The sequence below is a fragment of the Mycteria americana genome, chromosome 2 (assembly GCF_035582795.1).
Source record: "Mycteria americana isolate JAX WOST 10 ecotype Jacksonville Zoo and Gardens chromosome 2, USCA_MyAme_1.0, whole genome shotgun sequence".
Lineage (NCBI taxonomy): Eukaryota > Metazoa > Chordata > Aves > Ciconiiformes > Ciconiidae > Mycteria > Mycteria americana.
Window position 1 is genome coordinate 53,570,587 of NC_134366.1, and position 27,854 is coordinate 53,598,440.

Sequence of the window (27,854 nt, forward strand, 5' to 3'; positions counted from 1 at the left end):
TCCCCTCTCCCCGCGTCGGAGCGCGCAGCCCCGCGGCAGATGCGTGCGGCTGGGGTTTGCTTCCCCCCCGCCCCTTCCACCTGAAGGAATTTATGACACAGATGAAAACTGAAACGGAGCTGGAGCCGCGGACGAGCGACGCAGTGATGTCGCCGGGGGATTAAACGGGGTGGAGGTGATGTCACCGCGCCTGCACAGCAAAACACACACACACACGCGCGCGCGCGCACACCCCCCACCCCCCGGAGGAGCGGTGCTGCCAAGGGAGCGCGATCGGCCCCACGTCACTCGTGCCACCGGTATAAATGCGGTCCCGCGATGTCCATGGCTGTCGGCGCGGCGGCTCCCGCGACTTGACTGCAGCCGGGCGCCGGGAGGCAGCGCCGCTCCGCGCCCTTCGGCCGCCGCGACCCGCGGGGCGGCGGCGGGCGGCGGCGGCGAAGGAGAAGGAGGAGGAGAAGGAGGAGGAGGAGGAGGAGGAAGAGGAGGAGGAGGAGGAGGAGGAGGATGAGGATGCTGCGCGCCTTGGTGGCGGTGTCCCTGTGGCTGCGGGTGAGCCCGCGGGCGCAGGGCGCGCCGTGCGAGGCGGTGCGCATCCCCATGTGCCGCCCCATGCCCTGGAACATCACCCGCATGCCCAACCACCTCCACCACAGCACCCAGGAAAACGCCGTCCTCGCCATCGAGCAGTACGAGGAGCTGGTGGGCACCGGCTGCAGCCCGGTCCTCCCCTTCTTCCTCTGCGCCATGTACGCCCCCATCTGCACCCTGGAGTTCCTCTACGACCCCATCAAGCCGTGCCGCTCCGTCTGCCAGCGCGCCCGCGACGGCTGCGAGCCCATCATGCGCCGCTACAACCACAGCTGGCCCGAGAGCCTCGCCTGCGACGACCTCCCCGTCTACGACCGCGGCGTCTGCATCTCCCCCGAGGCCATCGTCACCGACCTGCCGGAGGGTGAGCGCCCCGGGGGCGGCGGGCGGCCGGCCGGGGGCGGCGGTAGGGCGGACCCCCTCTGCCCCCGCGGGGCGCCCCGGGCGGGGGGCTGCGGGATCCCCACGCCCCTGCCCCGGGAGCCTCTCCCCGACAGCTTTCCTTCCCCGCCGCGCCTCTGTTTGCAGATGTGAAGTGGACGGACTTCACCCAGGGCGTGCTGGTGCCGGAGAGACCCCCGGAGCCCGACTGCAAGAGCCGCGGCCAGGGTGAGCCTCGGGCGCCCCCCCTTCTCCCCCTCCCCGGAGCCAGGCCCCCTCTGACACCCCTCAACCGTTTCCCTTTCTCCTCCTTTGAAGAGCGATGCAGGTGCAAAAAGACAAAGCCTACGCTGTCGACCTACCTGGCCAAGAACTACACCTACAGTAAGTGCATGGGGGAAAACGCTTCGCTTTGCCTGTCCCACCCCTCTCTGCGCCCCCCGCGAGTTAGGCAGCTCCCTGTGGGTGCTGCACCCACACCAGGCCCCATCCAGCAAGTATGGCGTGAGGACACCGCTCCGCCGCAGCCTTTCCAAGTGGGTTTTTGCCCGAGGACACCTAGCTGTCCTCTTCCAAAACCCACCACTCGCGCACACCTCGTGCAGGGAGTAGTAGTCATTGCACAGACGATGGTGTGTTTCTGATAAAAGCAGTGAGATGTCAGTAATGTGCCCTGGCATCAACAGGTCGCTCTGCAGAAAGGGTGCTTGCTACTGTAAAGGTCACTCTAGTAAGTGCAGTTATGTCTAATGTGAGCATGACCATGTGCTGCCTGGCCACCGCCTGTTTTCATCCAGCAGCTGGAATAAACAGAGGTTTATCGCCTAAATAAAACTTGTAAATGTGAACGAAGCTGAAGCAAGGTAAAAAGTTATTACGTAGAAATTCATATATTCTCTTGCTTACTAGCCAGAGTTTCATCTGGTGCGGAATTGTCAGAGATTAATTGAATTCAGTGACAATTTGCACCATCCAGCCGAGGAGTTGGCCGATAGTTTTATCATATGTTGCATGACATATTGACAATACAAGTAAGTATTCACCCCTCTTCCCCCTTGGTCCCTGTCCCCCACCGCCCCAGTTTTCTATTGTTGGGAGTCAGGAAGAACTCTACTTAAGAGTAGATAAATACCAGATTACATGTCTGTAATGTCAATAGAAACCCCCTATTAACTATGAATTTAACACGTGGTATCATGGTCTTTTGCACTTTTGCACTTTTGCTTTTTCTCAGATGACAGTTGTTTCTTCAAGGGATTTATTCAGTTCTTATGCAATAGGGTTATTATACCCATTCAATTCCTATTTGTCTGATATCAAATGAAAGTAAGTTTGTAGATATTTGCTTCTTTGTTAGTATAGGAAAAAAAAACCCCAAACCCCAGTTTGGTGGGAATAATCAAGCTGAACATCTAACTTAGGTAATTGTACACTTTTTTGTTATGGCATTTTGGTGCATTTATATCATATACTCTTTTTATATAATTCCTTAATCTATCTCAGTACAACACAGTGATATGTTCAGGTGGGACAATGAACTTCCACACTTGTCTGAAATATATGAAAAAGCAGTGATATAAAATGACTACTCCAAAATGAAATATAGGTGTTAGTCATGTAAATTCTGATTCCAGTGACTTCAGTCAGAGTGTTGCTTGAATAACAACAGCAGGCTGGGGTCCAAAATTTAATTCCATTGAATTTGTGAAATGAAGATTTTGTTTTTGAGAGGTAGATTTTTATTCAGCCTCCTCTGAAATAAATAGACATGCTCAAATGGAAAATGAATTGGGAGACAAGACAAGGCAGAACAAGTTGCAAATAAAATCCAATTTTTCTGAAATCTTTTAAAATAATATATACAGCCAAATTGTGTTTCTAGCTGGTCAGAACTTGGTTTCAGACTTGAAAATGGATCGTGAGCCTCCAAAACTGAAATCCCTCATGTGTTTTGTGGCTGTTACACATGTCCTGATAAAATTAGCACATAAAACCTAGACTGCATTAAAATTGCTGGTCTCCTGTTTTCTACATGCGAAGTTTATTCCAAACCTTAGGAGGTCCATTTGAAGGCTTTTGACCCGGTGGCTGCCAGGGGCAGCATCGATGCAGGCTGAGGGGCATAGACTTCTCATACTTCTTTCACTGAACAATTTTGTGGTAGTAGGACCCTTGCTATTTTGACATTTCCTAGAGACAAAGTCCTTCCTGTAAAAATCATGCTTCATTTCTCTCATTTGGTACCTCTCACAAGAGAGAAGTGGTGAAATGCTGCAGTGGTAAGTACTGCCAGGGTTCACAGGTACAAAGTTAGCCAGGGATCATCCTCAGGGCAATCTACACAGTTTCACCTTCTTGCATCCATGCAGACATGCAGTTTTCCTCAATAAAAGGTAAAAATATGAATGCTTCAGAGTCAGAAGAACGCATTTCGGAGTCTGTTTTATGTGAGGATCTTACTATTGATGGATAATCCAAAGGCAAAAGATTAAAAAAAGTACAGACCGAGTAAATCATGACAATCCTAAGCCTCTTAGGTTTTGACTACTTGTTTCAAACCTTCCCCTCTTTCTTATATTTAAGAAAAGACTTTAGTTCCTGGATGCAACTTACAGGGAAATGATTTTATTATTGCAAAGACTGAATTCATGCTAACTGTCTCTGAGGTAAATTATTCATTACTTAATTGGAAATAGCCAGATCTGGCTATAGAACGGGTCCGATTTATGCGAGGAGTTGTTCAAGTCTGAGTCAAAGGAGCTGTTTGTGTGTGCAATTCCAGGCGAGATCGCTTGGCTTGATCTGGCAAAGATTTAAGCACATGTTTAATTTCACAGTTGCCACCAGTCCTACTGAAAACCAAATTGGTATCAGGCCTCTGTTATTCCAAGCCACTGTACGTGCCTACTCATGAAGAAGTAGTTCTAGTTTCACAGCCGAAACAACAGCTTTCAATTAAATAAATTTTATTTCATTTTGAGATGTGTTTAAGTTTCTAAGATTGTTTGTTGTTCTTACGCCTCTATTTTTCTAATTGCAGTCATTCACGCTAAAGTAAAAAGCGTAGAAAGAGGGAACTGCAACGAGGTAACGACTGTGGTTGAAGTCAAAGACATACTCAAGTCTTCAACGCCAATTCCTCTGTCTCAAGTGCCTCTTCTTACAAATTCCTCCTGCCAGTGTCCACCTCTTCAACCGAAGCAGGATGTTCTCATCATGTGCTATGAATGGCGCTCAAGGTGAGCACTGGTGATGTGGTGGAGAAAAGCATTGTAGCTAGCTGTGATAGACAGGAAGGAGGACCAGCAAAGCTCGCTTCCTCATCATGAGCCTGTTTTGCTGATAGTTTTTCTTAGGATAACTCACACGTACACCTACATGTTTCAATTACCTTCGCAGTTAACTTTTCCCACTTAATCAGCCTCAGCTCTGAGCCACAACGTGGTGTTCACAAAACCTGGTTCACACATGGAGCGTAAACTCTGGTGGCATTAGGTGCTGACAGCATATTGCTTAATGCGTCGTGCAGCAGTTCAGGTGTTTCCAGCTGTTTGGGAGTGTTTTTCCAGGACTGCTTTCCATAGGTATGACCTGCTTTGTATGCTACAAGCCTGATGGTGGCTGTAGATGGTGGTCCATGTCAGCAGGACCGTGGGGAAGGCATAGTTCTGCCTCACCGACCCCAGGGGAGGGGACAGGAGATGATGCACATCTCCTGTCTGCAGAGCTGCTGGAGACGGAGCCAGGCCCTCTCCACCGGCCTATCCATACTTCGGACCGGTGCCATCAGCGAGATGTTTCTGATCCCACAGCTGTACGGGGACCAGCCAAAGCTGCAGCCATTGGAGCTCTGGCTCCCGGACGGCAGATGAAAAGTAAATACTCTCAGAGCAGCTTGCCAGTCCTGCTGTATGATTAAAAGACAAAACAAAACTAACTTTACCAGACCTTTCATCTGGCAGTCAGCCTAGCCCCAGGCATGGAAGGAAATCCAGCATGCTGGTCTGGAGGGGAGGGAGTGATGAATCACAGCTCCCTTTTCTCTCTGGGTTCTTGAGGCAGAAGGGGACATCCCATCCCCGTTAGCACCCCAAGTGTACCAGTAGCAACAGACGCCAACAGGACAGGTTGTGGCATGGTAGGTACATGTGGCTCTGTGCTGTGGGTCAGGGGCGAGGCTGTTTGTAAAATGTGCAGGCCGGTTTTGCATACAGTGATGTGACGGTTAATTGAACATGTGCACTTGTAAGTACCATAGAACATCTACGTGCAGAACTTGATGGGCCATATCCATATTTTCAATGAGTTTTATTTTGGTCTTTTAAGTGTGTTCTACCGGTGTTTCTAAAAGTTGCCATCTGATACCTTATTACCTTAACTTTTTTTAGTGAGCTATCAGGCACAGTATTTTACTATTACACAGCACGTTGCCCCTCCAGGTCTGGAAGTATTTCACAAAGATTAATTTAGAGCCCTCTACTTGTGTTAGCCATTTTAGGGATACATTCTCTGAGTCATGCAGAAGGACCACGACCAAGATTGCGATCAAGGAGCTCTGAGCTGCAGAGCTCTGTTGGAGAGGACCCTCAGGAGGAGTTTTCAGAAGTCAAAGATTGCAATCTGCTTCTCCATTATTATGGAAAAACACACCATTCACTAAATATTTTGTGATGGTTTTTAAAGGTCACTGAGGTTTTTAATTTCATATAGTGTACTAAAATGGATTTGAAAAAGAAACATGAACTATTCTATGTGTTTCCTGTTGGACTCAGTGGCATGCAAACAGAAGGTTTTGAGTTACAGTAGCTTTCTAAAATGCCAGAAGCAAAATGGGTGGAAGCTTTATCTCCACTGAAGTCAATGGGAAAACACCCATTGCCTGTCAATAGGGTTAGGGTCTCACTCAATAATTTGACCTGAACAGAAGCTGTATCAGATGTACACCATGTTATGGTTTCATTCATCATGATGTGACCTTAGAATCAATCCTATATGTTAATTCTCTAATCTCTCCTCAGAAAGAAAAGGAGATGTGTATCATGTTGGTCTTGATTCCCCAGGGCTTGCACTCACTGTAGTACTTTCACGTTTGGGCAAAGTGGGTACACAGTGGCTAATAGCTACAAGCGGCAGCATTTTGTACTCTTTTTGTACAACTGGAAACTGGAGAGTCAGGCCCTGCTACGCTGTGTAAACCTCACCCTCCAGCAAAGTGCTGTCTGAAATTGTCTGCATTTATAATGATATTTTGATGTCTTCAGCCAATGCTGATGTTTAAATAAAGACTTCCAGAATTAGTGAAATTATATTAGGGCATATTACGGCCGAGTATCTCAAAAAAAAAAAAAAAGAAAAAATAAAATAAAAAAAAAGGTTAAAATAGTTAGCAGTAGAAGAGATACAGGAATTCCAGGACCCCTATGCTATAAAATAGTTGTTTCTAGGGTGGGACTTAGAGGGTGTGACATCAGACTGCTTTAGAATAAACTGTTTTAGAAGCTGCTTAAGGCATTGACATTAAATAGTTACACTTTTGTTTTGTTCATTTCATAACACCTAGACTCAGTATTTTCATACAGGAGCCAGCCAGATTTCATTGGTAGGCAAATATCACTGCCCATACATATTCTGAATGTACTTTAAAGCACTCATTAAGTAGTTACACGTAGGAAATACATAATACCCCCCTAATGTATTTATAGGTAGCAATGGAGACAGTTGTAAGCGGTCAAATAATGTTACCATTCATCAGCAGAGCTTTATTAACTGGTGCATGTAAAACAGCTTTTTTTTTCAATTCAGAAGTAAAATACATTAATTTAAACTGCTCTTCTGTACACACACACACACACACATGCACACAAACACAAACATATAGTGGACATAAGTAAAAATGTATGTGATAAAGACATTTAAACAGTTTCATGGGATGTTACCCAACGCATCACTTTTTGTTAACAGTGATCAAGACAGGACAATTTTCCCCTGCAGAATAGCTCCAGGTGAGAACAAAGGGCTCTAAACGTTTTCTCAATACTGGCCACGTGCTGCAGTTTTGGCTGTAAAATCTGATTTCTTTTGAAAACTACTTTCTGTTTTTACAGAGTTTAGAATAGAATTCCAGAAGTATCCATATAAGCATTTAAAAATCCATTAGAAAGCATTTAGGGATCAAGAAAAATATTTTTCTGCCTATTGTTCTATACACAGAAACTGTCAGTACCGGTACCTGCTGGTTCATTTCAACCTCAGTCTGTGTTAAATCATCTGGAATGACATCTCAGGAATCAAAATCAGAAATATCTGTAAGTCATATTTATTTCTTTATTTTCAGGTTGATGCTTCTTGATGGATGTCTAGTTGAAAAATGGAAGGATCAACTAAACAAAAGATTTAAGGTAAATACCACCAAAGAAAAGAATGCTGATGTTCTTGATAAAAAGTTAAACACCTTTGTTCTACTTCAGCGTTGAATAATTTGTTTGACTTTCAGATATCCATAACACCTGTGGGTATTATTATTATTTTCATTTTAACGTTTTCATACCTCATAATTACATGTAAGTGTAAGTGAAAATTTGAAAATTTTAGTCTTGCATTTTAGGGTCTTTAAAATTTTATTTCTATTTTATCTGCAAGCTGTCCCTAAATAGGATGGTTGGACGATCTTTGTGTGAACTCTGGCTTATTACAATAATGACTCTAGGAATTTCTTTCCTATCACTGCTACGGCAAGTAAATGTCAGATAGGTGATAGGCAGATGAGTATATAGTCCACATTAGGTAAGAAAGGAAGTTAAAATCCACTGCACTGGATAAATGGGCTTTGCTGCATTAAAGGTTGCAGGCTGGAGACACAGACTTCTCACCAGTTACTTCCCACTGAAGACCCACTGAAAGTATTGGGCATCCCCTCACTGGTTTCAGGGAACATTGGGAGGAAGAGTCTATAGTATAGAGACCTGGGAGGCAGGAGCAGCAGATGCCCCTGCTTTTTGGGCTTCAGGATAGCACTTGCTATCACTCTCTGCTTGTAAACTCCTCTTTATAATGGAGAGAAAGGGTGAATCAAGACAATGTTTGACTCTTCCTCACACTTTTAGAGGTGGAAGAAAGTTATTTCTGGAATTCAGAAAAGGTTTCAGAGCATTAAGGATGTACATGTATGTTTATTTTAATTATGAGCTGACTGGCAATTGATAGAGAGGAGGAAAATAGATGCATGTATCCATCAGTAGAAGCTTTTAGATTACAGACCAACGTCTTACAGGAAATTGTATTTGATGCTTTTATCATTCCCTTTTCTCCTCACTTGCTCATGTAAAACCTATGTGTGAAAACAAAAACATGCTTTAAATCTTTAAAAAATAAATACATTGCAATTGCAGATGATACCATGTGGGATTTAGGAGAATATTGACATACGACTTGGACTCTTAAAATCCCTTAGCTGTCAACTTAATGGCCTATTACTGGCACACAGTGTATTTTAGTGGCCTCCTCACACTGTTTTGTCATTTCTAATTGTGTCTTGAAAACTGTTCGGACATTCATTTCTAGACTGTCAAATAGATGCATGACTGCCAAACAAAATAATTCTCAAAGCATGTGTCATTTTCTCTTATATTAATAGTTTCATAAATTAAATCCTCATTAAACATGTTAGGGACATACCTAAATGCCTTTTTGTTTTATAAAGATGCATGTAATGACCCTGACTACACAAAGATAGCTGGTATGGAGCTAGGTGTCACAGTGGCTTTATTTTAATGCCCATCATTCATCTCTGAAGACTTGCATCCAACTTTTATCTTGAGTTACCACTTAAAATGAATGTTTTGAGCTGTCTGTGGACCACAGAAGACAGCTGTTAACATAACCACAACATGGCTGGTCTCTTCTCTAGCCAGGACAAGAGTCTGAGTTGCAGCAGGGTCAGTGCAGAGATACTAAACAGGAAAGCTGGAGAGCACTTCTCTTGCTCTGATCACTGGGCAAAGACACTGTCTTTGGGAGTTTCAGAAGAGAAAGTTCATTAATAGAGGGGAGAGGTGAGACCCTTTCCAGGTTCTACTATCTACCTCACTTTCCTTAAAATAAGCATTTCTGTTCCTAGAGGTGAAAGACTGCAATCTCTGCCGCAGTGTTGTGGATCTCTCCGTATTTTGGACCACCTAACCACTTAACCTCACTGTAAAAACCTGTTTTCTAACCACTGCACTTTTGGGTTTTGAAATCTGACAGCTGTTTCTCTTTGGTGGGCTCTTTGATCTAAATGCTTCTCAAAATTTCCTGGGGATGCTGCTGAATAAAGCTGCAGGTGCCTTATTCACAACCATCCCACTGCAACTCTGAACACTGTGATTTCAGTGGTCATCTCCGTTGTCTGTCCGTAACATAAGCTCTTTCATGCCCAGTCCTCTCCACCCCAGGGAAAAACAGAACCAGGAAATAAATACCACCTTCCCTTGTAGCTGTGTGTTTAAATATATATTGTAAAAGGATAGTCTGCTTTCTGCAGACTTGTTTGAGGAGAAGTCAAGTAGCACGTTCAGTAAGACAGCAAAGAAGGGGTTTCCAAAGGAGTCCCAGTGTGCAGATCCTGTCTTTTTGATGGCATGGTGCCAGCTCCCCTGGATTTCTGAAAAGGCATGAGAGGTACACTCACATGCAGCGTGCACACAAGATGTGCAGTTCTCATTTTCATCAGCTGGTATCATGCAAATTCCCCCACCCAAGAACACATGGCAGGTTCCCCCTGCAGACAGCCATAACATACTGACATCAATGGCCCTGCACGATAGAGCACAAAATGGTTAAAAGCAGCGCTGGTATCAGTGGTTGAGGATAGCTTTGATTAAGACATAATTATTGATGATTATGTCCTTCCCTAACTCAGCGTCTTTGTCTTCTGCATTTCCACAGAGGTGGGAACAGAGACTGCAAGAACAAAAGCTGCGAACGGCCCGCAGTAAGAACCAGAATGCAGGACGCAGTGGTCAGAGTGGAGCCCCAAAACCATCAACCAAGAACACCAACGCACCCGTCAGTGGCCCCAAAAAGGTCATTAAAATAAGAAATGGCCAGAAAGAAATCAACCCTAAAAAAGTATGAGTGTGAAATTTCCAAAAGGAAAGACTTTTCCTGCACGATGAGGGTCACAATCTGGCGTGGTCGGCATGTTTAATTAATCCAGAACTCATCGACTTAAAAACTCATGGCAGTTTCTACATAGACATTTTTGCTGCACTTTACTTTTAAAAGGTTTGCTTTTCCTTTCAAGCCACTGCAAGCCATAGAGTGTAGGTTTGCACTAATATGTGGTAGGCATATTCAAGCTGACTGAACTTTATCTTAGGGCTCTGATTTGCAATTCTAGATAGATCTAGCCTTGGCTGCCCAGAGGTTTTAACTCCTTATGCCGGTTGCCTGCCCTGCTTCCTTGCCAGACGTTGGAGAGCTGCATGGGGCATCTCTTCTCTCCTCAGAAAGTGCACTGGTTTAGTAGTGGGCGAGTTAGTCTGTGAGTTAGTCTGTGAGTTAGTCTGTGAGTTAGTCTATGAGTTAGTCTGTGAGTTAGTCTGTGAGTTAGTCTGTGAGTTAGTCTGGTGAGCTGAGAACCATGGCATCTGAGGAGCAGCAGAGGGATGGTAACCTCTGGCAGACATCTGGGGCAGCAACCGCTGCAGCTGCTGGAGCTGAATCTATCTGCTATTTGGAATCCCAGCCCTTGTTCAGAGCATTCGGAAGCATAGTTTACCAATAAGCATCTGGGTATGCATTACGTGATTATTTTTATGTGTGTGCCAGAAATATGCTTACAGTGTTAGTATTTGATCTTGTGGGTTTGTGTAGCAAAAATGCATTAAAAGCAGACATTTAATTTTTTTATTGTACTTCAGGCTGGCTTCTGTTGTTATAATTTCAAATATATTTAAGCATCTAATTGAAAAATCAGTATTTTTTAAAAGGACAGATTAAAGTGAAGCAGATCTGTAGAATTCTTAAAAGTAACACTTATGTTTGCTGTAATATAGCTTTGTTATGAAAACTGGAATAGAAGCAGTATTCTAAACATAACTGACAGCTACTGTACAGTATTAAAGAGAAGACAGGGCTTCATGTGGCTCAGCGTTCATTTGGATACTTTTTTATCATTTGACACCATATTTCTAAATCTTGCTCTGATACCAAATAAATAAATAAGTAAGTAAATAAATACATATGGCTTGTCCCTATTCCTGAACTTCTCAAAACAACTGGCTATCTGCTGTTTTGCTGATCAGAAGGTAACATTTACCCTGCAAAGGGTCACAGAAAAAGCAGATGCTTTTATTTATGAACTAAGTTTTACTGATAACATCTGCTGTGTGAGGTGTTAAAATAGCAAAGGTGTTAAAATAGCAAAGGTGATATAAATCTAATTGGCATAACTCCAAGTTGGCATTCATGCTATTCCTGCCCAAGCTCTACCTGGATAAGGCAGTACGGCAGCATAGTCTGATTTCTATTAACACATAAGAAGATCACCTGCATTGACATTGTAAGAGCTCATGATAGACATCTTAAAGACCTTCAAGAATTCCTGCAGCAAAACTAATGACTAGACTTGGCAATCCTGGTATCTATAACACAAAATGAGCATTTCTAAAATAGAGAGCATCTACGTCAGAAAAAAAAAAAAAGTTCTGTGTAGGTTAACATAAAGAGTTACAACTGGTCATATCAGTATATTGATCTATGTTATTACAAGAATTCCAACGAAATTTGCATGCATGAAGTTTAAGGCAGAATATGCTGGAGTGATTTTGGTAGCAGCGGTAATATACTTGTTAATATGCTAACAGAAGCTGAAGACGTAGATGCCAAGTTAGAATGCTTAAAACAAAGGGACAGAGGTGTTACAGAAAAATTGAACAACAGTGTATAAGGTAGTTCAGGGGGAAAAAAACCAACCCTACATGATCGTTGGTAGAGTTTTGAGCAGCTGGTTAAAATATGCAAAGGTCAGCATTTGAGTGTAGCCCTTCCTGCTAATTCTGGGCAGATGCAGAACTTTATCTCCATGGAACATCTGCAGAATTAGATCCAAAATTCAATCCAGGTGCCAGGAATGCTGAGCTTATATTGCATCTATTGACTTTAGTAGGAATTATGTGTGTTTGACATGTCTAAAAAAACAGACCACAAACTTAGGTGCCTAAATACCGACTATAGGTGAAATCTTAATCCTGTACAATGAAATGGAAAAACTGAAATAGAAATGAAAGGAGACAGAATTTCACTGCAGGTGACTAAATTAGGTGAGTTTGTAAATGCTGACTTAAGTAAGCATGATCTAAAAGATCAGTATGATTGGAAAGCTTCTAAAATAGTTTTATCTACTGTGAAGCAGCAGTTCTTAAGCTTTGATTACCTATTGATCCCAATTGAAAGTACCCCAATAAATACGTATAAGGTTAGCCATTAAAAATGAACGATGGTCCTATCAACGTGATCTTGAAATAACAAATACCAAAGTTGTGATATTTCACTTTAACAAGTTTTATTGTGAACATTGTCAAGTGTTTGCTGAATGAAACCTTTGGAACAGCTAGCTAGACTTCATAGCAACATTACATACTATTTTACAACTGTTAAAATCAATTTTTTTCATTTTTTTATATTGGAGAAAAAAATGTAAAATTATTTTCTACAGAGAATTGTCACCATTGCTTCTGTAAATTACTGTCATTGGACTGAGGATTCCAGTATGTTGGAATAAACTTTGATGCACCAAGCCCGTTGTTTCCTTGACATTTTTATGTATGCTTTTTTCATTCTGATATGGTAAAAATATGGAAGAAGGAAAGGCAATACAACAAAAAGCAGGGGATATCATAATACAAAGAACAGATGTGCAGACAGGGGGAATGAATTAGTAAGGTTTCCCTTACTGCTCCCTTTTGTTTTCTCAAATCCATTTTTTCTACTTTTTAAGAAGCCATGGGTCAACCCAATTCAACACTAATATAATTCACTCCATTTTGAAAATCCCTTACAACTATTAACTCACTGTGACATCAAATGCTGGCTGAATGCAGACCCAGAACATCCCTGCCCTCCAGCCCGCTGCCATTCCCTTGCGAAGGCACAAAACAGATGTTGGAGCAGCGAGGGCTGTTTGAGAAGGCGAATGTCTCCTCCTGCATCCCCACGTGGCCCACTCACCACTTCTGCTCCCTGGCATGTGGCAAAAAGTCAGACTCACCTCTCCTCGTGCACATCCATGGCCAGGTGTAGTCATTGCCATGCTAGTTCACCCCTGCACCGGAGTCCTGAAACCTTGGTTTAGCAGAGTGGGCAAATAGTCCGCTGATGGAGAAAACTAATTACTGTACCTATTTACAGCTGAAAAAATTAACAGGCCAAAACTTGAAGTGTCAAATGTTTTCTCTCAGTGTTACAGCTGAGGGGCTTGGCATTTTTTTCATATAAAATAAAAATTGCCTAGAACAGATGTTTTTAGTGCGTTTCTTACTACCTCCCACACAGATGTACCCGGTTTAGTAAGAAGTGCCATTGAATATTTTCACTGAATGTTCTAACCTCAATTCCAAAAGAATGAAACCTGAAAAAATATTTACTCTAATTGTGAATAATTGGCACCATTTTAGAAGCTCAATGTAAATGCAAATCAGAACTCTTTTATGAACCACATTTAAAAAACCATCATAAACCTCCCTCCAACAGGACCTGAATGACCCGGTCACTTTAATTCAACTCAGTGTTGCAGCTTTGTTACTTTTGTCCAGTCATTGCATATAACTGAGAAATACTTCCTGTACAAATAAAAAGATTTTTTGAGTCCAAAATACTCAAACAGCTCTTAAATCATTGTGTCCAGCATTGTAACCTAGATTCCAAATGAATGAAACCTGAAAAAATATTTACTCCAATTATGCACAACCGACACACACTTTTTGGTTGCGCTTAGTAGTTGAACCTAAAAGCACATCTGAAAATGTTTCCTCAACCAGATTTTTTCTGGTAAACCACATCAGCTCCAATTAATTTTGTAAATAAATATAAATCCATCAATATGGGTCAACAAAGATTCAAAATTATGTTTCCATTTATGGTAAAAACCAGTAACTTGCAAGGGCCTACAAATAAGTATTTAATTTCTATAAAGGTAGATTACTTCTAATTAGACCTAGTCAAGGCTCTACATTTAATTTCAGCTGCTGACACTATATTTCTTGTAACATCTCCAAAATTGAACACCAGCCTTACTGGGAGGTGAAACAGGATTTCAAACTTACTTCTTAGAGATGCAGTAAATTCAGGGGGTTCCAGGTAATCTATTAATATCAGACTGGCTCCTATTGTTGCTGCCAAAAGGCTTGTGGATAAATCAGTAAGGCAATAAGCATAAAGGAAAGTATCTGTCAGGGAGGACACACTCCTTTTCTCTAGCTGAGAATACTAAGATCAAAACCCAAAAGTACCTTAAATATGTCAGATGGTCTATGTTACAGATAGAAGGGTAATGGATGCATCAGAGTGATCAAGAGATGCCCCAAACTGACCAACACCCTGGGTATTTTGATTCCTTCTGGTTACAGTATGATGAAAACTTTAGTTTGTAGATATTCAGAGCACATCAGCATTTATCCTCTGAACAAGGTATCAGAAAGCTAATCATTTGCTCACAAAGAACTGTGGATAAAGTGAATAGATACTTGCAAGGTCTGACTTGCCAGTGTAGCTCATTCAGCAGTCAGAGCAAAGGAAAAACAGTGCAACGGTACACAGCCACAAGCTGATTGACTCCATCTTCTTGGCAGGAAAAAAAGCTTTTTCCCACTTCTCTTATTTTATTATGCAGTAATTCAGTACAAATACTCACTACAATCAGACATGCTAACTCTTCTTAAACAGTATTTTGAGATTTAAAACCAGCTTGTTTATCATTCTAAACCAAAACAGATCTTTAATATAGTCTTAGTGACAGATTATGATTTCATTAAAGTTCCTAAACAAGGAAATATGTGGTCTGTTGTACAAATAAACATGCCCTGTGGTTCCATTTCTCTTCTGCTGGGACAAAAATCAGAAGAATAATTACATTATCTTTTGTTAGTGTTGGAAGAATTTTCATCTCATCTCTGCACCACCTAATTCTATGCTGAACCACAAGATATTTTCGAAATAAATGGTCGTGAAGGTCACATTCTCTCTTGATCTGGCATTTAGATATGAGATGAAAGGACAGAGTCAGACTTTCTGTAAGATTTGTAGGCAGAGGAGTTGTGTAAATGTAATTGCAAGAAGATTTTAATCTGTGAGACTCAGTGGAGTTTATGCTGGAACACATTCCTCCTGACTCTATAAATGCAAATGCTTGCTGGTCCCATCACGAGTGCTCGAATTCTTAAAAATTACATCCGTGTCTATGTCACAGTAATATAAAATTCGAAGAAGAGTGGATGGCAGTCTAAATTATGTGTACAATACCTAAGTGTTGAGTTAAACTTTTAAAGAGACAAATCTCTTAAAATACTGACATTGTTTCAATCACCATGCTTTTGAATGCATAATATTTTGATAATTCTACAAAAGTCTGTATCTCAAAGATATAAAACCTTTGTGAATCTGAATCTCTCCATTAGCTGACTGAAACGGTTATTTTTATTGTTTTGAAATGTATCTCTTAAATTCCTCCTTTCCAAAGCTGCTAAAAGACATTAAGATCAAGAACATATTTAGGAGAAGAAAATAAGCATTAATAAAGTAAATGTTCCCACATTTCAATTGGGTTTGGATACTTATGCAACATAAAGAAAAACTGTCATAGATCTATGCATAATATTTCAGTGTAATCTACTGGATCATTTTAACCAAGCACAAAACAGGAATCATAACTGGCACACATGAATATATGAACCCAAATAAATGGAATCCTTCAACATCTAATAGTTAAACCAAACTGAAAAAAATGCTATATGGATTAAAAGTGATGTAATGGAGGACGAAGAATGATGGATAAACAAGCAATAACTCAGTATATAAAATTATATCACACTTAAACAGGCAGAGCTACTGTATGCCTACAGCTAACTGAAATTTGTAAGACCAGTGCAGTAAATGACCCACAGTATTCAAAACCTGTGTATGACACCTATCAAGCTATTTGATTGTGAACTTCCATCAGAAGTTTCATGAGTCTTAATAAGACATAAACACATTTTGCTGTTTTCAGCATTTCTGCTCCTGTCAAAAAATAATCCCACCTAAACTTTCAACATTGTATTTGCCCCATTGGTAGAGAAGCTGTTAACTCTAGCAAAGATCTTGGGAAATGAGCTGAATGGATGTATCTGAAATCGCCCTACTCAGGCCTTTTCTGAGACTGCTTCTTGGTTTAAAGTACAATGTGCCAGCACCCAAAAGACCCAGAGTGCTGAAATAATGCCAGGAAGAACAGTTTTAATGGGTTTTTGAAGTAAAAAACAAGCCAAAGAACATACAGCAATTCTGAAGTATGCTTCTCAGAACTAACCTCACCGAGGCGACATATAAATTCTGCACTAATCACAACTTCCTACAGGCTAGCTAGCCTCAAGTCAAGTTTATGGCAGTAAAGCAGCCGTAGGTGAAAATGGGCCACCAGGAGAATGCTCAGTCCAACTTCTGCTGGAGGAATGTCTATAATAACAAATGCCCCATCACAACAGAAATATTTGTCAGGAAGCTCTTTAAAACAGCTAGTTGTATTAAATACAATAGGAACAATAAAGAAAGTGTGAGAAAGACTTCATTCTTTCTGGTCTTCACACTTATAATCAATGCTGTAAGTGAATTGCTTTAATTGAATGCCATTCTTTAGTATCTCAACCTTCAACAGACTCAGACAGCAAAATTGAGAATATATCAGCTACAGAAGAATATTTGTGTTCTTCATGAAGGCTAGCCAAGTTAGACTGAGACAGGATACAAATTCACTAGTTTGGCAAGGAGGTATACGTCAAGAATAGCTGTTATGTAAGAGCTGACTTTATATTTTACTTCATCTGATATATTTGAATTGAGTAAATGGACTGGAAAGGACCTTCTAGTTTATTATCCTACCTGTGACAGTAATCATTTGAAGATATTTAGGGAAAGGATAAATAAACAATGCAAATGTTTTTCAGGGCCCTGAGGGAACCAATAGGCCTTAACAGCCCTGAGCAGTCTCACCCTGGGTGCACACCCATACTGTTGGCCAGCGGGCCCAGGAGCCCCATTTAAGCTCACACTTGGGCTTAATCCTTGCCTGAGCTGTGTTGCAGGAATACCTGTCTCCGGCCCTCTCACCTGTTGTTCCTGACTGGACCCCTGAATGGGTCCTGGACCTGATTCATTACTTGCTTTGTCTGGGATTGTTGATGGATGTGGCTACCCAGTTCTGCTTGGATGCTGTGGGGCTATGCCCCACTGGTGAGGGCACAGCCTGTGCTGCGGTCATGCTGGGCTCCTGGCTCCTTCTCCCTTGTGGAGCCTTTCCACACTTACTGCTGCTCCCTGCGAATGTTGTGGCAGTGCCTCCACTACCTTTCAGCATTTTTCCTTTGTAGGCTGCCTGAACTGGAGGACTCGATCCACATCACAGTGGATATGTCATTAATAGTGTTTTAATGACCTTCCTTGGCCCTGGTTTTTTAAGTTAGTTATATACAAAACACCTTAGGCTCCTGGAACTATTGGAAAGGCATAAATCTGTTAAGGTGATAAAAGAAAAACTATCTACTAAGCATACATAAAGAAATCATTACTAACATTAAACTTCTAGCAGGTATTACTTGTTACATTGATATGCTTTGCAATATGGCAAAGCTGATAAAAAACTGGCTGATAAAAAAATGGATGGAGTATGAAGGAAAATATGTGTGTGTATATATAGTCTTAAATGTAGGTGGTTACGTAGACAAATGCATCTAATGACATGAATATCAATTTTCAGAGATTGCATCTTAATTGTTCAATCTATATCAATCTCCCCAAATACGCACTCAATGCTTTTCAGTGCATGTTCTCTATTAGATGATCCATGAACAGCATTGGACAAAATATCTTGTGCAAACCGAGCTCGAATTGATTCAGGAGAGGTCTCTTTTGCCACTTCTGGATCGGTTGGACCCATTAGTTGCCTCCACTCTTCCACGGCATTTACCTTTGTTAAGATCATTATCACCGATGGGCCCCTGTGAAATCAATATAAGGAAGCTCTTACGCTATTCTGAGACACAGACTTAGCTTTGACTTCAGAGGTACCATGAAGGGTTATGATAAGCATTACGCTATCTAAATTTTGTTAAACTGTTTAAATTTAAAAATTTGTTTCTGAGTGTGTTGTTTAAGACAATATCCTGTATTTGAAAGCCAAAAAGATTATGATGATCAGCTATTTGGATTTTAAAAAGATTCTCATCCAATAATTTCTGAAGCAAGACAATACAAACTGTTTTATCATAACAGTATTATGAGGAAGATATTTGTCCTTCATGGGAAGAACAAAGATTCCATCAGAAATTAGTTCTTTTTCTGAGAAAAAAAAATCCAAAATAATAGTCACTATCCATAAGTTTGGAAAGAATTTTAAATCTTCCTTTTAAAGGTAGAGCACTCCATGCTAGAAGCCACTAAACTTGCCAGAAAGAGTGACAGAGTATAAAATCCTTAGCCCAATTTGGGTGTAGCAAGGTTTGTTGGCACTGTAAATTCAAAGTTTGATGTATACTTACATACCTCAGTATTGTATAATGAGACACTTACTCGGTCATACAACTCACTAGCTCTTCAAAAAAGGGTTTTCCTGTGTGATCCTTATAAAACTGTGTAGCCATTTCACGAGTTAAAGCTTCTTCTTTAATCTTTGAGATGGTAAATCCAGCATCTTTAACTTTTTGCATAATGTCATCTAGGAGAATAACAAGCAAGCTCATTTCTGATTGAAATAGTTTAGATGCAAAAAAATTTAAAAAGTTGAGATGCAAAAAACCACCTGAACTTTAAAAGTTTCAGAAAATACTAGATGCTTTTTAAAGAAAATCACCAATACCTATTAAAATTCTACGGACAATATCAATCATGGACAGTATGACAAACACTTCAACAATCCTCTAAAATATACAGAAACTATTGGCACTGCATTAATCCATCTCTATGCAGGTGGCAAACCCAGGCTGTTATAAACTATACCAGTAGCATTCACTGTTGTTTCTCACATTGGACAGAACATGGACTGTAGTTGTAATGCTGTATCACACACCAGCTGGCCTGCTAAAATCAATCTCTATTGTTACAAGAGGGGAAGAAAGAGTCATAAAAGCCAATGATGAATTAACATTAGAAAGACTACTGAAATTTGTTAGGATAGAAAAGAAGAATGCCAAGAAGCAGCTCTGGATAGAGGGTTTAAAAAAAGTGGCTGCAAAAATCTTCAAGGTAAGATTCCGAATTGTACATAGTGTTTTCTTTACTTTTACCTTTCCTGCTCATTCCCTTTGTCTAATGGCAAGTTAAACCGAGGATGGGAATGCATCTAACTGAGCAATGACCCTTTTGGGGCAGTAGAGATGCCTGTCTGAAGTAAGTAACAGGAATTTGGAAAGCCTCTCTCTCCTTTGACTTAGAAGGATGCTGGGCAGCTAGTTTGCACAAGTGCCTGGCTTTTAAACAGTTTAACTCAGCTAAGGACTCTCTCACCTCAGTTCACCACCATTCTTGTGAAGAAAGAGCTATAGGCAGCTTAAGCAAAGGAAATGTCACATTTGAGACCTCAGTATGAATTATGCAAGCCCTGTAAAAGCATTTCTCTGCATGGAAAAAATAATTCAGAGAATAAAAAGAAGGCATCTGACATGATTTACTGCAGTGTACATTGCTAATATTTTGTAGAAATTACATCAATAGACATAGCCCATACTTTCTAGATCACTTACCTTTATGCTTCTTAGCAGCAGCAGGTTTGATTAATGCCAAAGTGTGCTCCTGAGGGAAGAAGAACTGTAATTCCTTCTGAGCATCATCGGGTGTAGAACTACCATGCAGCTGGCCAATAGGTATGTTGTTGACTGCATACTTTGCACGTAAACTAAGAGTCATTAAAAGAGTGAAGTTACTTAAAGGAATAGCCATTTTGAGCTTTAACTATGAGTAGCCTTAACCTGGTGAATATAAATTAATGTTGACCTGACGATTTAAGTGCTTGATGATCTCTCTGTAGGAGTAGGAAGCCTTCATTGTCTACGAAAAGAACAATCTCCTTTTTAATTAACCCCCTGAAATATGAACACCTTCCCTCCCAACTCTCATCTTGTTATATTTCCAAAATAATACCTGTTCTTTCTTAATGAAACGGCACTTCTGTCAACAACAGGTAAGATGATACCACAGCAGTTTCTTAGAACAATAGGATTAGCAAGTAAAACTAAGATGTCCATTTATAAAATGCGTAGGAGAAACTTGGTCACAAACAAAATATTCTACTGATGCAAAGTTTTCATTAAGCTGAGAAAATAAGCATCTGTTCTAAAACATAATGGTGCTATTTCAAGAAAAAAAAATAATAAGAATGAGAGATTACCAATATTTTTTCTCTGACTCAAGAGATCTCCTTTCACTTCAATACCCTTTTTTAAACTCAGCTTTTCATTATATTTAGCAGCCATTATTTCTCAAAAAATGCTACAATTTCTATGTGTAATACAACACTTCTTTCAAGAAAAGCTTAACAAATTGCAGAAATATATATCAGTTTCCAGATGATGGCACTATAGTTACACCAGTTGGAATGTGGTATTCATTGAGATGAGGAATGTGGAAGTAAATTGAAAGCTGTGAATGATGGTTTACTATTGTAAGTATTACCTGTTTGGATTTTCCTTCTTAGCCTCTTCGACAGTCTTTGGGCCTAGTAAATCTCTCCAGTGTGCTACAGCATTTTCTCGTGTAAGAGCAAGTACAAGAGTTGGACCACTGTAAAATGGGAAAACTGGCATTAAAAAAAAATATTAAACTCTCTGTAATTGGTAAAAGTAATTTGATTATATATAGTCCAGGCTAGGAAAACAAGCCCTAGTATTGGAGGATTTTAAAACTGACCTCTGTTTAAACAGCTACAGTCTGATAAAACCTTATGGGGCTTAAACATGAATTTAAATTTCAAAGTTACTGAATGTTACCACAACAGCAAGAATGTTATAGAATTGGGCTATGTCTTTATTATTAGACATAAAATGCTGATCAGCTCCTAAGGTTTTGTCCCAGCTGTATCCCAACTTCATATGAAGGCAATAGCCAAACATGATTCATTTTTCGTCCCCAAGGAATCCAGCACACAGCCTGGATGAAGATTTCAGAGCTCTCCTACAGACACCCTAAATGCAGTCTTCCAGAGCAGAACTCAACTGTTTTCATCCAAATCAATGGAATTGGCTGCTGACTACAACATCATACATACAGAGATATGGAGTAGCTCATAATTTTTTAAAACCTCACTTATTTATCTGCTGTACTTGGGAATTATCTCATTGTCTGCAGTTCTCTGATCCTGTTTTGAATTTTACTAAACTCTCAGGTACATGGGTATCTTGTAGCCAGGTATTATTCAGGCTAAATATTCATTGTGAAAATTTCAGTCTTATTTATAGATGCACATTCTCGTTTTTCATTCAACATACCTTGTCATTTGCTCTAGAAGGACTGGGAAGTAGTCTTGATTTTCATGCTCTTTGTAAAATTCACGTGTTTGCTCTTCAGATAAGATTATTTCTTTCTGCATTGCTATTTTGAAGCCATCATCCTTTATTCTTTGCATGATAGAATCTGTTTAATATATTGAAATAATGCTAAATTGCCATCCATTCATTAATTTGCACACTTGCAAAGAAATGACATGGGCTTTCCAATCATAATGTTAAATTTTTACAGGTTTATTAATTTCCTCACTGGAGAACAGAAAACTAATTTAAAGCAACTGCTAGGGGGCCTCAGTAGGAATTCCTGACTGAGCAACATGATATGTGTTACTATCACCAAAAGAAGGTTTAACGGTTTTGAAGAGGTGGATACTCATTTAACTAAGTCTTACAAGACCACACGTGTAAGTAAGCAGTATTTGGCACAAGTCAAAATGACTCTATAATTACCTACACATGGACTGCAGAACTGCTGTTCTAAGCAACATACTAGATAACAATCAAGAAAATAAATACACAAGGAGAGGTCAAAATTGTAGTCTTTCAGAGCTCTGTGTATAGGTTATTTCAAATACAGAGATTCTCAAGTTAGAAATAAAAACACTATCTAGAATCTAGGAAGAAATCCAAATGTATGCCTGAGAAGAAAAGTAAACTTGTTTGGACGGAGCTTCATGCTAACAGGGTAGATTTTTTGATTTAATCTGTAAAAACGTTGTCTGTATAGACCTGCTCTTGTGCAGCACTGCCTTATGCAGCATAGAACATCCAGGGTCAGATCTTTTTCACCTTGCCATTGATCTACCGTGGACCTGTCATTCAAGAATAATATCGGCTACCTTATTATCATGGGAAGTATGATCCCCTATACTATACTTTGAAACTGCTAGCTTCTCTGAGAGGTCTTCTAGAAACATTCCATCCAAATATATAATCTAAAGACCTTCTTGAAAAATCAGCCGAAGGAACAAAATAGCATTGACATTTGCATTCTCAATATATCAAAAACATTAACCATGTAACTTTTTTTCCTGACAAAGATTGCTGTTGACTTAATGCTTGGGAGACAATATAACCTAAGAACATTTCATTAATAGAGTTAGAATTTTTAAAATTAAAAATATGCGACTTTTTATATACCCTAGATAGAAAATGTAGTTATTGACACTTACGTCGTCTTTCCTTTAAGAGAGAAGGTCTAATTAAGGCCAAAGTCTTTTCAACTTTTTGGTCTGTCTTCTTTATATCAAAATTTGGGAAAAAGAAGGCAAGTTGTCTGCTGGCATCTTCAACACTGTCTTGCACATCACATATATTTAATATACTCTCAGTTTCCATGGTTCCTTCCAACCTAATGAGACACAAAGTAATACAGCATTTAAGTCACTGCATGCATTGTGTTAACAGTTGACTTCTTGAAGATGTACTTTCTTAAGTTTAGTGAAACATAAGAATAGAATGCCAAACTAAGTTTTTATTCAATTCAGATTCATGGCTAAAGTAATGTTTCTGAGAACAGAATTATTAACCTTCTCAAAAAGTGCCTTGTCATGTGCTATGAAAGAGAAATCTCAGCCATGTGGCTTTTCTAATTCCCCTCTACCTTATTCAAAATAGTCTTTCTGTTTCACTAGACAGAATTACTGCTGACAAGTGTACAGGGTATAATGAACGATCAATAAAAGGATTGTGCTTAATTCATGTACAGCATGATCATAAAAACGGTAGCACTACAGAATTGTCTTTAACAGAGATACTTCTCATTGTTACTTGCCTGTATTTCTAAGGTTTATTTAGCTATGTAAATACAGTCACTCTTGGCCACTTACAGAAAATGCAATATTACCCAGTTGTACTAAATTTATGCAGAAAGGGATACAGCAGGCATCAACAAAAATATCAATTATTATGACAAGTTCTTTTTTGGAACAAAGTATTTTGATTCATGTTGCTTTAAGTAAATCTCTTGTCTAAATATAAAACTTGATCCAATATTTGAATTTTTGTGAACACTCTCTTTATTGTCGGATGCTGTGTGTACAACTATCATCCTCTTTAAAATTCTCTACAAATACTTGGCATAGGAGAAAAGCAGACGTTTCAAGATACCATGGTTGTGAGCAGCTAATCCTTACAATGTTTTTATGCATCTTGGGGCGGCGGAACAAACCCCTAAAGCCTTCCACTTGTTTGCTGGCTTTTACAGAGTGGTCCCAGGGAGCACATCATGCTTCAGGTATCCCCTAGTCTCCCTTGGGCCACATCTACAGCTTCCCAGCGTGCACAGGAGTAAACATGGGCAAGAGTGCAACCCTCAGTAGGCAATGCTGGCGGTCACTTTTTCTGGGTGAACTAGTATGAAGTGGAGTTGCATGGGCTGCATCAGCTTTGAAGTGTAGCACTGTTCCCATTGGTCTGACGACCCATTCAAGGCTAGTTCAGAAACAGCAAGAGATCAGTGCCCTTTGCTTGTCATCTTTACCTAGGAAGCATGGAGTTTCTATGTCCCCACAGAAACTGCGACTGCATCTCTAGTGGTGGTCCTATGAAGGACCAGGTGAAGAACTCTGCCTGCTCCCTGGACCCTGTGCACACAGGCACGTGAGCATCTGTAAGAATGTGCCTTGGTTTATGGTGTGCTCTGAATACTGCAACTGAATCACATATACACATTTTCACTGGTAGTTACCTGTCTGGCTTCTCAGCCTTAGGCTCATCAGGCACACTATCCGTCAATTCATGTAGTTCTTTCCAGTGAGGAATAGCATCAGTTGCTTCTTTTTTAGTGATTACCAAAACGTGGCATGGTCCACTCATCATGAATTGAACAAAATCTTCAAAATCAGGCTAAAAACCAAAATTTTTCCCCCATGAATTGCAGGAACTCTGAGTTTATCATCGGAAATGAGAAGTCCGTCCTTTCCAAAGTAACTCATAATTCCCATTCTAAAATGACATTCACATACATTACTCAAAACCTTGCCAAATTGTTTGGGAAGTTCTTTGATCAATCGTTTGAGACGTTATAAAATGCCTAAAACAAAATTAATTGAGATAAAGGAAGTCATAGAACTACATTAAGCAACTACCACATGTTCTTCCAGGTTAAAATGCAAATGACAAGTGTGAAAAAAACGATCTAGAAACTCGATGTGATCAAATGCTATGCTTGCAGTAGCACATATAGTGTGACATAACAAACTGCAATGCAGTTGAATGCATAATTTTTAAAACTAAAAACCAAGTAGCTGGCTGTAAATATAGAACGCTGAGATATTTGCAAGACATTTGTATGCTTTTCCTTCATTCTCTTTGCTATGTTCTTTTCACTCCTTCAGTTTCAACCTTCAGTCCTATAAATGTACATTTTCATCAGAAAATATCTTTTGAAGCTGTTGTGAGTTTTTAATCTTTTTTTCCTAGTATGTCACCTTTTTTTTCAATATTGTCAATTTCCTCAAATATCTTCTCTCCTTTTAAAGATTTGACTAAATATTTGCTTTACCAGTCACCCTCATCTGATTGTGTATGATACATTGTTCCTTTAATAATATGAGGATGAAATATTCACATGTATGCTTTCAATTCATTGCTTTTCTCTTTCAATTATCTTCATATCTATGCATACACTTAACCCATTTCGCAAGATGAACAAACTCAAAAGAGACAGAATGAATGCAAGTACAAAAACATTTAGTACAATGCATAAAGGGAGCATCTATACTGTTGTGGCTTCAAAAGTACGCTTGCTCACATTAAAAGAAATAGATGTGGATATTAGATTTGGCTCTCCTGGCTCACCCAGCTTCATCGCTAAAAAGAAACAATTTCTGCTTCCAGTTATACCTGAAGGTCTATTACCTTGAGTCTCCATTCTGTTATAATAGGCAGCCTCTGGACCTTCAGCAACCTTGCAGAGTATTAACTCAGGAATAATTTTGCCCACTGAGCACAAAGGAATCTATATTCCATATTGTCACTTTAACATAATTATTTTTCAGCTTAGAATTACACTTAAAGAATGGCAAATAATGGGCTTCTCAATATGCATAGGACCCTCTGAACCGCTACTGATAGTTCGTAGCAGTTTTGTTATTCTCCCTGTCCTAATGTTGGCTAGGATCTGCTGCGGTGTAGTAGTGCTGCCATATATCAAACACTGCATGCTTTTCCCCTGTCTTTGTTCCTCCCATGTCTCCCTCTACACCTAACCAATCTCAAATTTGGCTGCTGTTCCCATGAAGATAACTTATTTTTACCTCTATTTCAAAACTGTCCCTGTCTAAACTAGAATCCCAGCTTTGCCAAAACCAAGCTCTTCATGATTCCTTACAAGCTTTCCCTGTTACTTCCTTTCTAAACCATAGTGCAGCCATCTGGTGATTACTATCAGATTCCTTTTTTCCCTCTGGCTTCAGCAGGAACCATCTTGTCTCACTCTCATTCATTTGGAATGCCACAGGAACACTTTCCCAGCTTCTTCTTTTGATTATGCCAACCCTTTCATTGATCCCTTCCATTGGCCCCTCTAATAATAGCAAACCAGTTGTCTGCATATAATTCCAGCCTCTGTTTATCTTATGCAGATCTTAAAGAGGAGAAGGTATAAATATTTACTAAGCAGCTTCATTTTTGTGATTCAGATCCTTCTGTAAAGTTAACTTTATCTATCATACTGCCAAAGCACTTGAAAATATTCAGATGCTAGTTTGCTAGACCACTGTCATTTAATGGTGACCAGCATAATTCCATTGTTTTCTTGAACTTTCTGTCTGTCCTTAGCTATTTGTTGTCCCCTAATATAGGATAGGGCCAGAAAAATAAACTTTGATGGAGATGCTGTCTCTTTCTGCCTGTGCATGTGCTTATTCCCTGTACTACCCCATGAAAAAAGGTGTAAAAAAGAAAAAACGTAATATATACTATCACTTATTTTCTGGCTGGAAGCATATGTGTCAAATAGATATATACTGTCATATAGATGACACTGGATTTTGGTTTTGTGCTACATTTCAACACCTAACAGGCTATGTTTAGGGCCATGACTAAGGGTCATACACATTCTGATAACAGAAAGAACTACAAAATCTTTTGGGATTTAATTGGAGTTCAATTTAATTTAGTTGGAATGTTAGAGTGCTAGCAAGCCATATTTATATGAGTTGGTAAGAAAAAAAGAGACATAGTATCTCCTTTTTTCTATGTACTAAATCTACCTTAATTCAGTTCTTCAACATACTAAAAATTTACAAGGCAGAGATTTGCAAGCACATATAGCTACAGCGGCCTGTTTTACCTGTTCCTTTTGCTTAGGTTTTCTGTTTGTTTTTACCTGTTCTTTATTCCGGGCATAGAATACTCTGATTTGCTCTTCAGTTAACATTTTCTCCTTTGCTGCTTCAATGCCAAATCCTGCATCTCTAATCTGCAATTATTCAGTTATTACTCAGTGGCATTTGAAAATGGATATATACAAAATCATATGTTATTGTAAATCTAAAGATTGATTGATTTTTGGAAGCTATCTTAAGTTTAAAATTCTCTGAAATATTCCAAATAGAACTGCTACATTTACCTAAACTTCCAGCTTTTCAAAGCACTTCATTAAATTCAGTATTACAATACCCACTAAGTTAATGCTTGTGAAAAATATAGTGCTGTTCAATGTATGTATTTATTCAGTAGTTAATAATACCTTTTATTTAACATTGAATAAACTTCTTTTAACCATTGCGAGTGATTAACATGCAACCACTTCTAAAAATGTTATTATAAACTATATCATAATCCTGGTAGTCATATAAATGTGTACTTGTCAACAATTGTCATATTTGGCTAAACTACTTGGCTTTAGAAACAGCAAATAAACAAAAAAAAATCCGTTTTATGATCATCTATTTTAAGTTACATTACTGCACTAAATTCAATTATGTGTAAGAGATGCACACTTACATGACCTATATCAAAATTCATAGTCCACTGGTATGAGGTTTATACCATATACTGATATTTAAACAACAAAGGCACTACCCAGCCCCAATACTGATCATATGCCAATATTAACCTGCTTACCAGCACTGTGCTCTTTAAAAGCCTCTATGATGCTGCTGAGTGTTTCCAGACTGCCTTGACAAGGCTGAGTGTGGAAACAGTATG

At 39.7% G+C, this 27,854-nt stretch overlaps 2 protein-coding genes across 6 annotated transcripts; one reads left to right on the forward strand and one right to left on the reverse strand.

Moving 5' to 3' along the window:
* The first annotated feature begins 376 nt into the window (after positions 1-376).
* Positions 377-12,556, forward strand: SFRP4 (secreted frizzled related protein 4). Of its 2 annotated transcripts, XR_012774269.1 has the most exons (7): positions 509-955; positions 1,120-1,200; positions 1,291-1,356; positions 4,013-4,211; positions 7,307-7,370; positions 9,898-10,476; positions 10,513-12,556. XR_012774269.1 is itself a non-coding variant. In XM_075493458.1 (6 exons), the coding sequence occupies exons 1-6, from the start codon at positions 508-510 to the stop codon at positions 10,084-10,086; spliced, it is 1,047 nt and encodes a 348-aa protein (XP_075349573.1). In that variant the 5' UTR covers positions 377-507; the 3' UTR covers positions 10,087-12,556. The 2 variants fall into 2 exon arrangements, 1 of the variants encoding a protein (XP_075349573.1); XM_075493458.1 differs by having other exon boundaries at positions 377-955; positions 9,898-12,556.
* NME8 (NME/NM23 family member 8) lies at positions 4,780-27,854 on the reverse strand. 4 transcript variants are annotated; one of them, XM_075493456.1, is made up of 9 exons: positions 27,771-27,835; positions 27,031-27,123; positions 24,388-24,545; positions 22,871-23,049; positions 21,681-21,825; positions 20,869-20,976; positions 19,941-20,092; positions 18,745-18,916; positions 4,780-4,879 (listed from the first exon to the last, which is right to left on the reverse strand). In XM_075493456.1, exons 2-8 carry the CDS (start codon positions 27,079-27,081, stop codon positions 18,768-18,770), a joined length of 942 nt encoding a protein of 313 aa, XP_075349571.1. In that variant the 5' UTR covers positions 27,082-27,123; positions 27,771-27,835; the 3' UTR covers positions 4,780-4,879; positions 18,745-18,767. The 4 variants fall into 4 exon arrangements, with proteins under 4 accessions (XP_075349571.1, XP_075349569.1, XP_075349570.1 ...); XM_075493454.1 differs by lacking the exon at positions 4,780-4,879 and adding an exon at positions 12,732-18,200 and having other exon boundaries at positions 18,772-18,916; XM_075493455.1 differs by lacking the exons at positions 4,780-4,879; positions 27,031-27,123 and adding an exon at positions 12,732-18,200 and having other exon boundaries at positions 18,772-18,916; positions 27,771-27,854.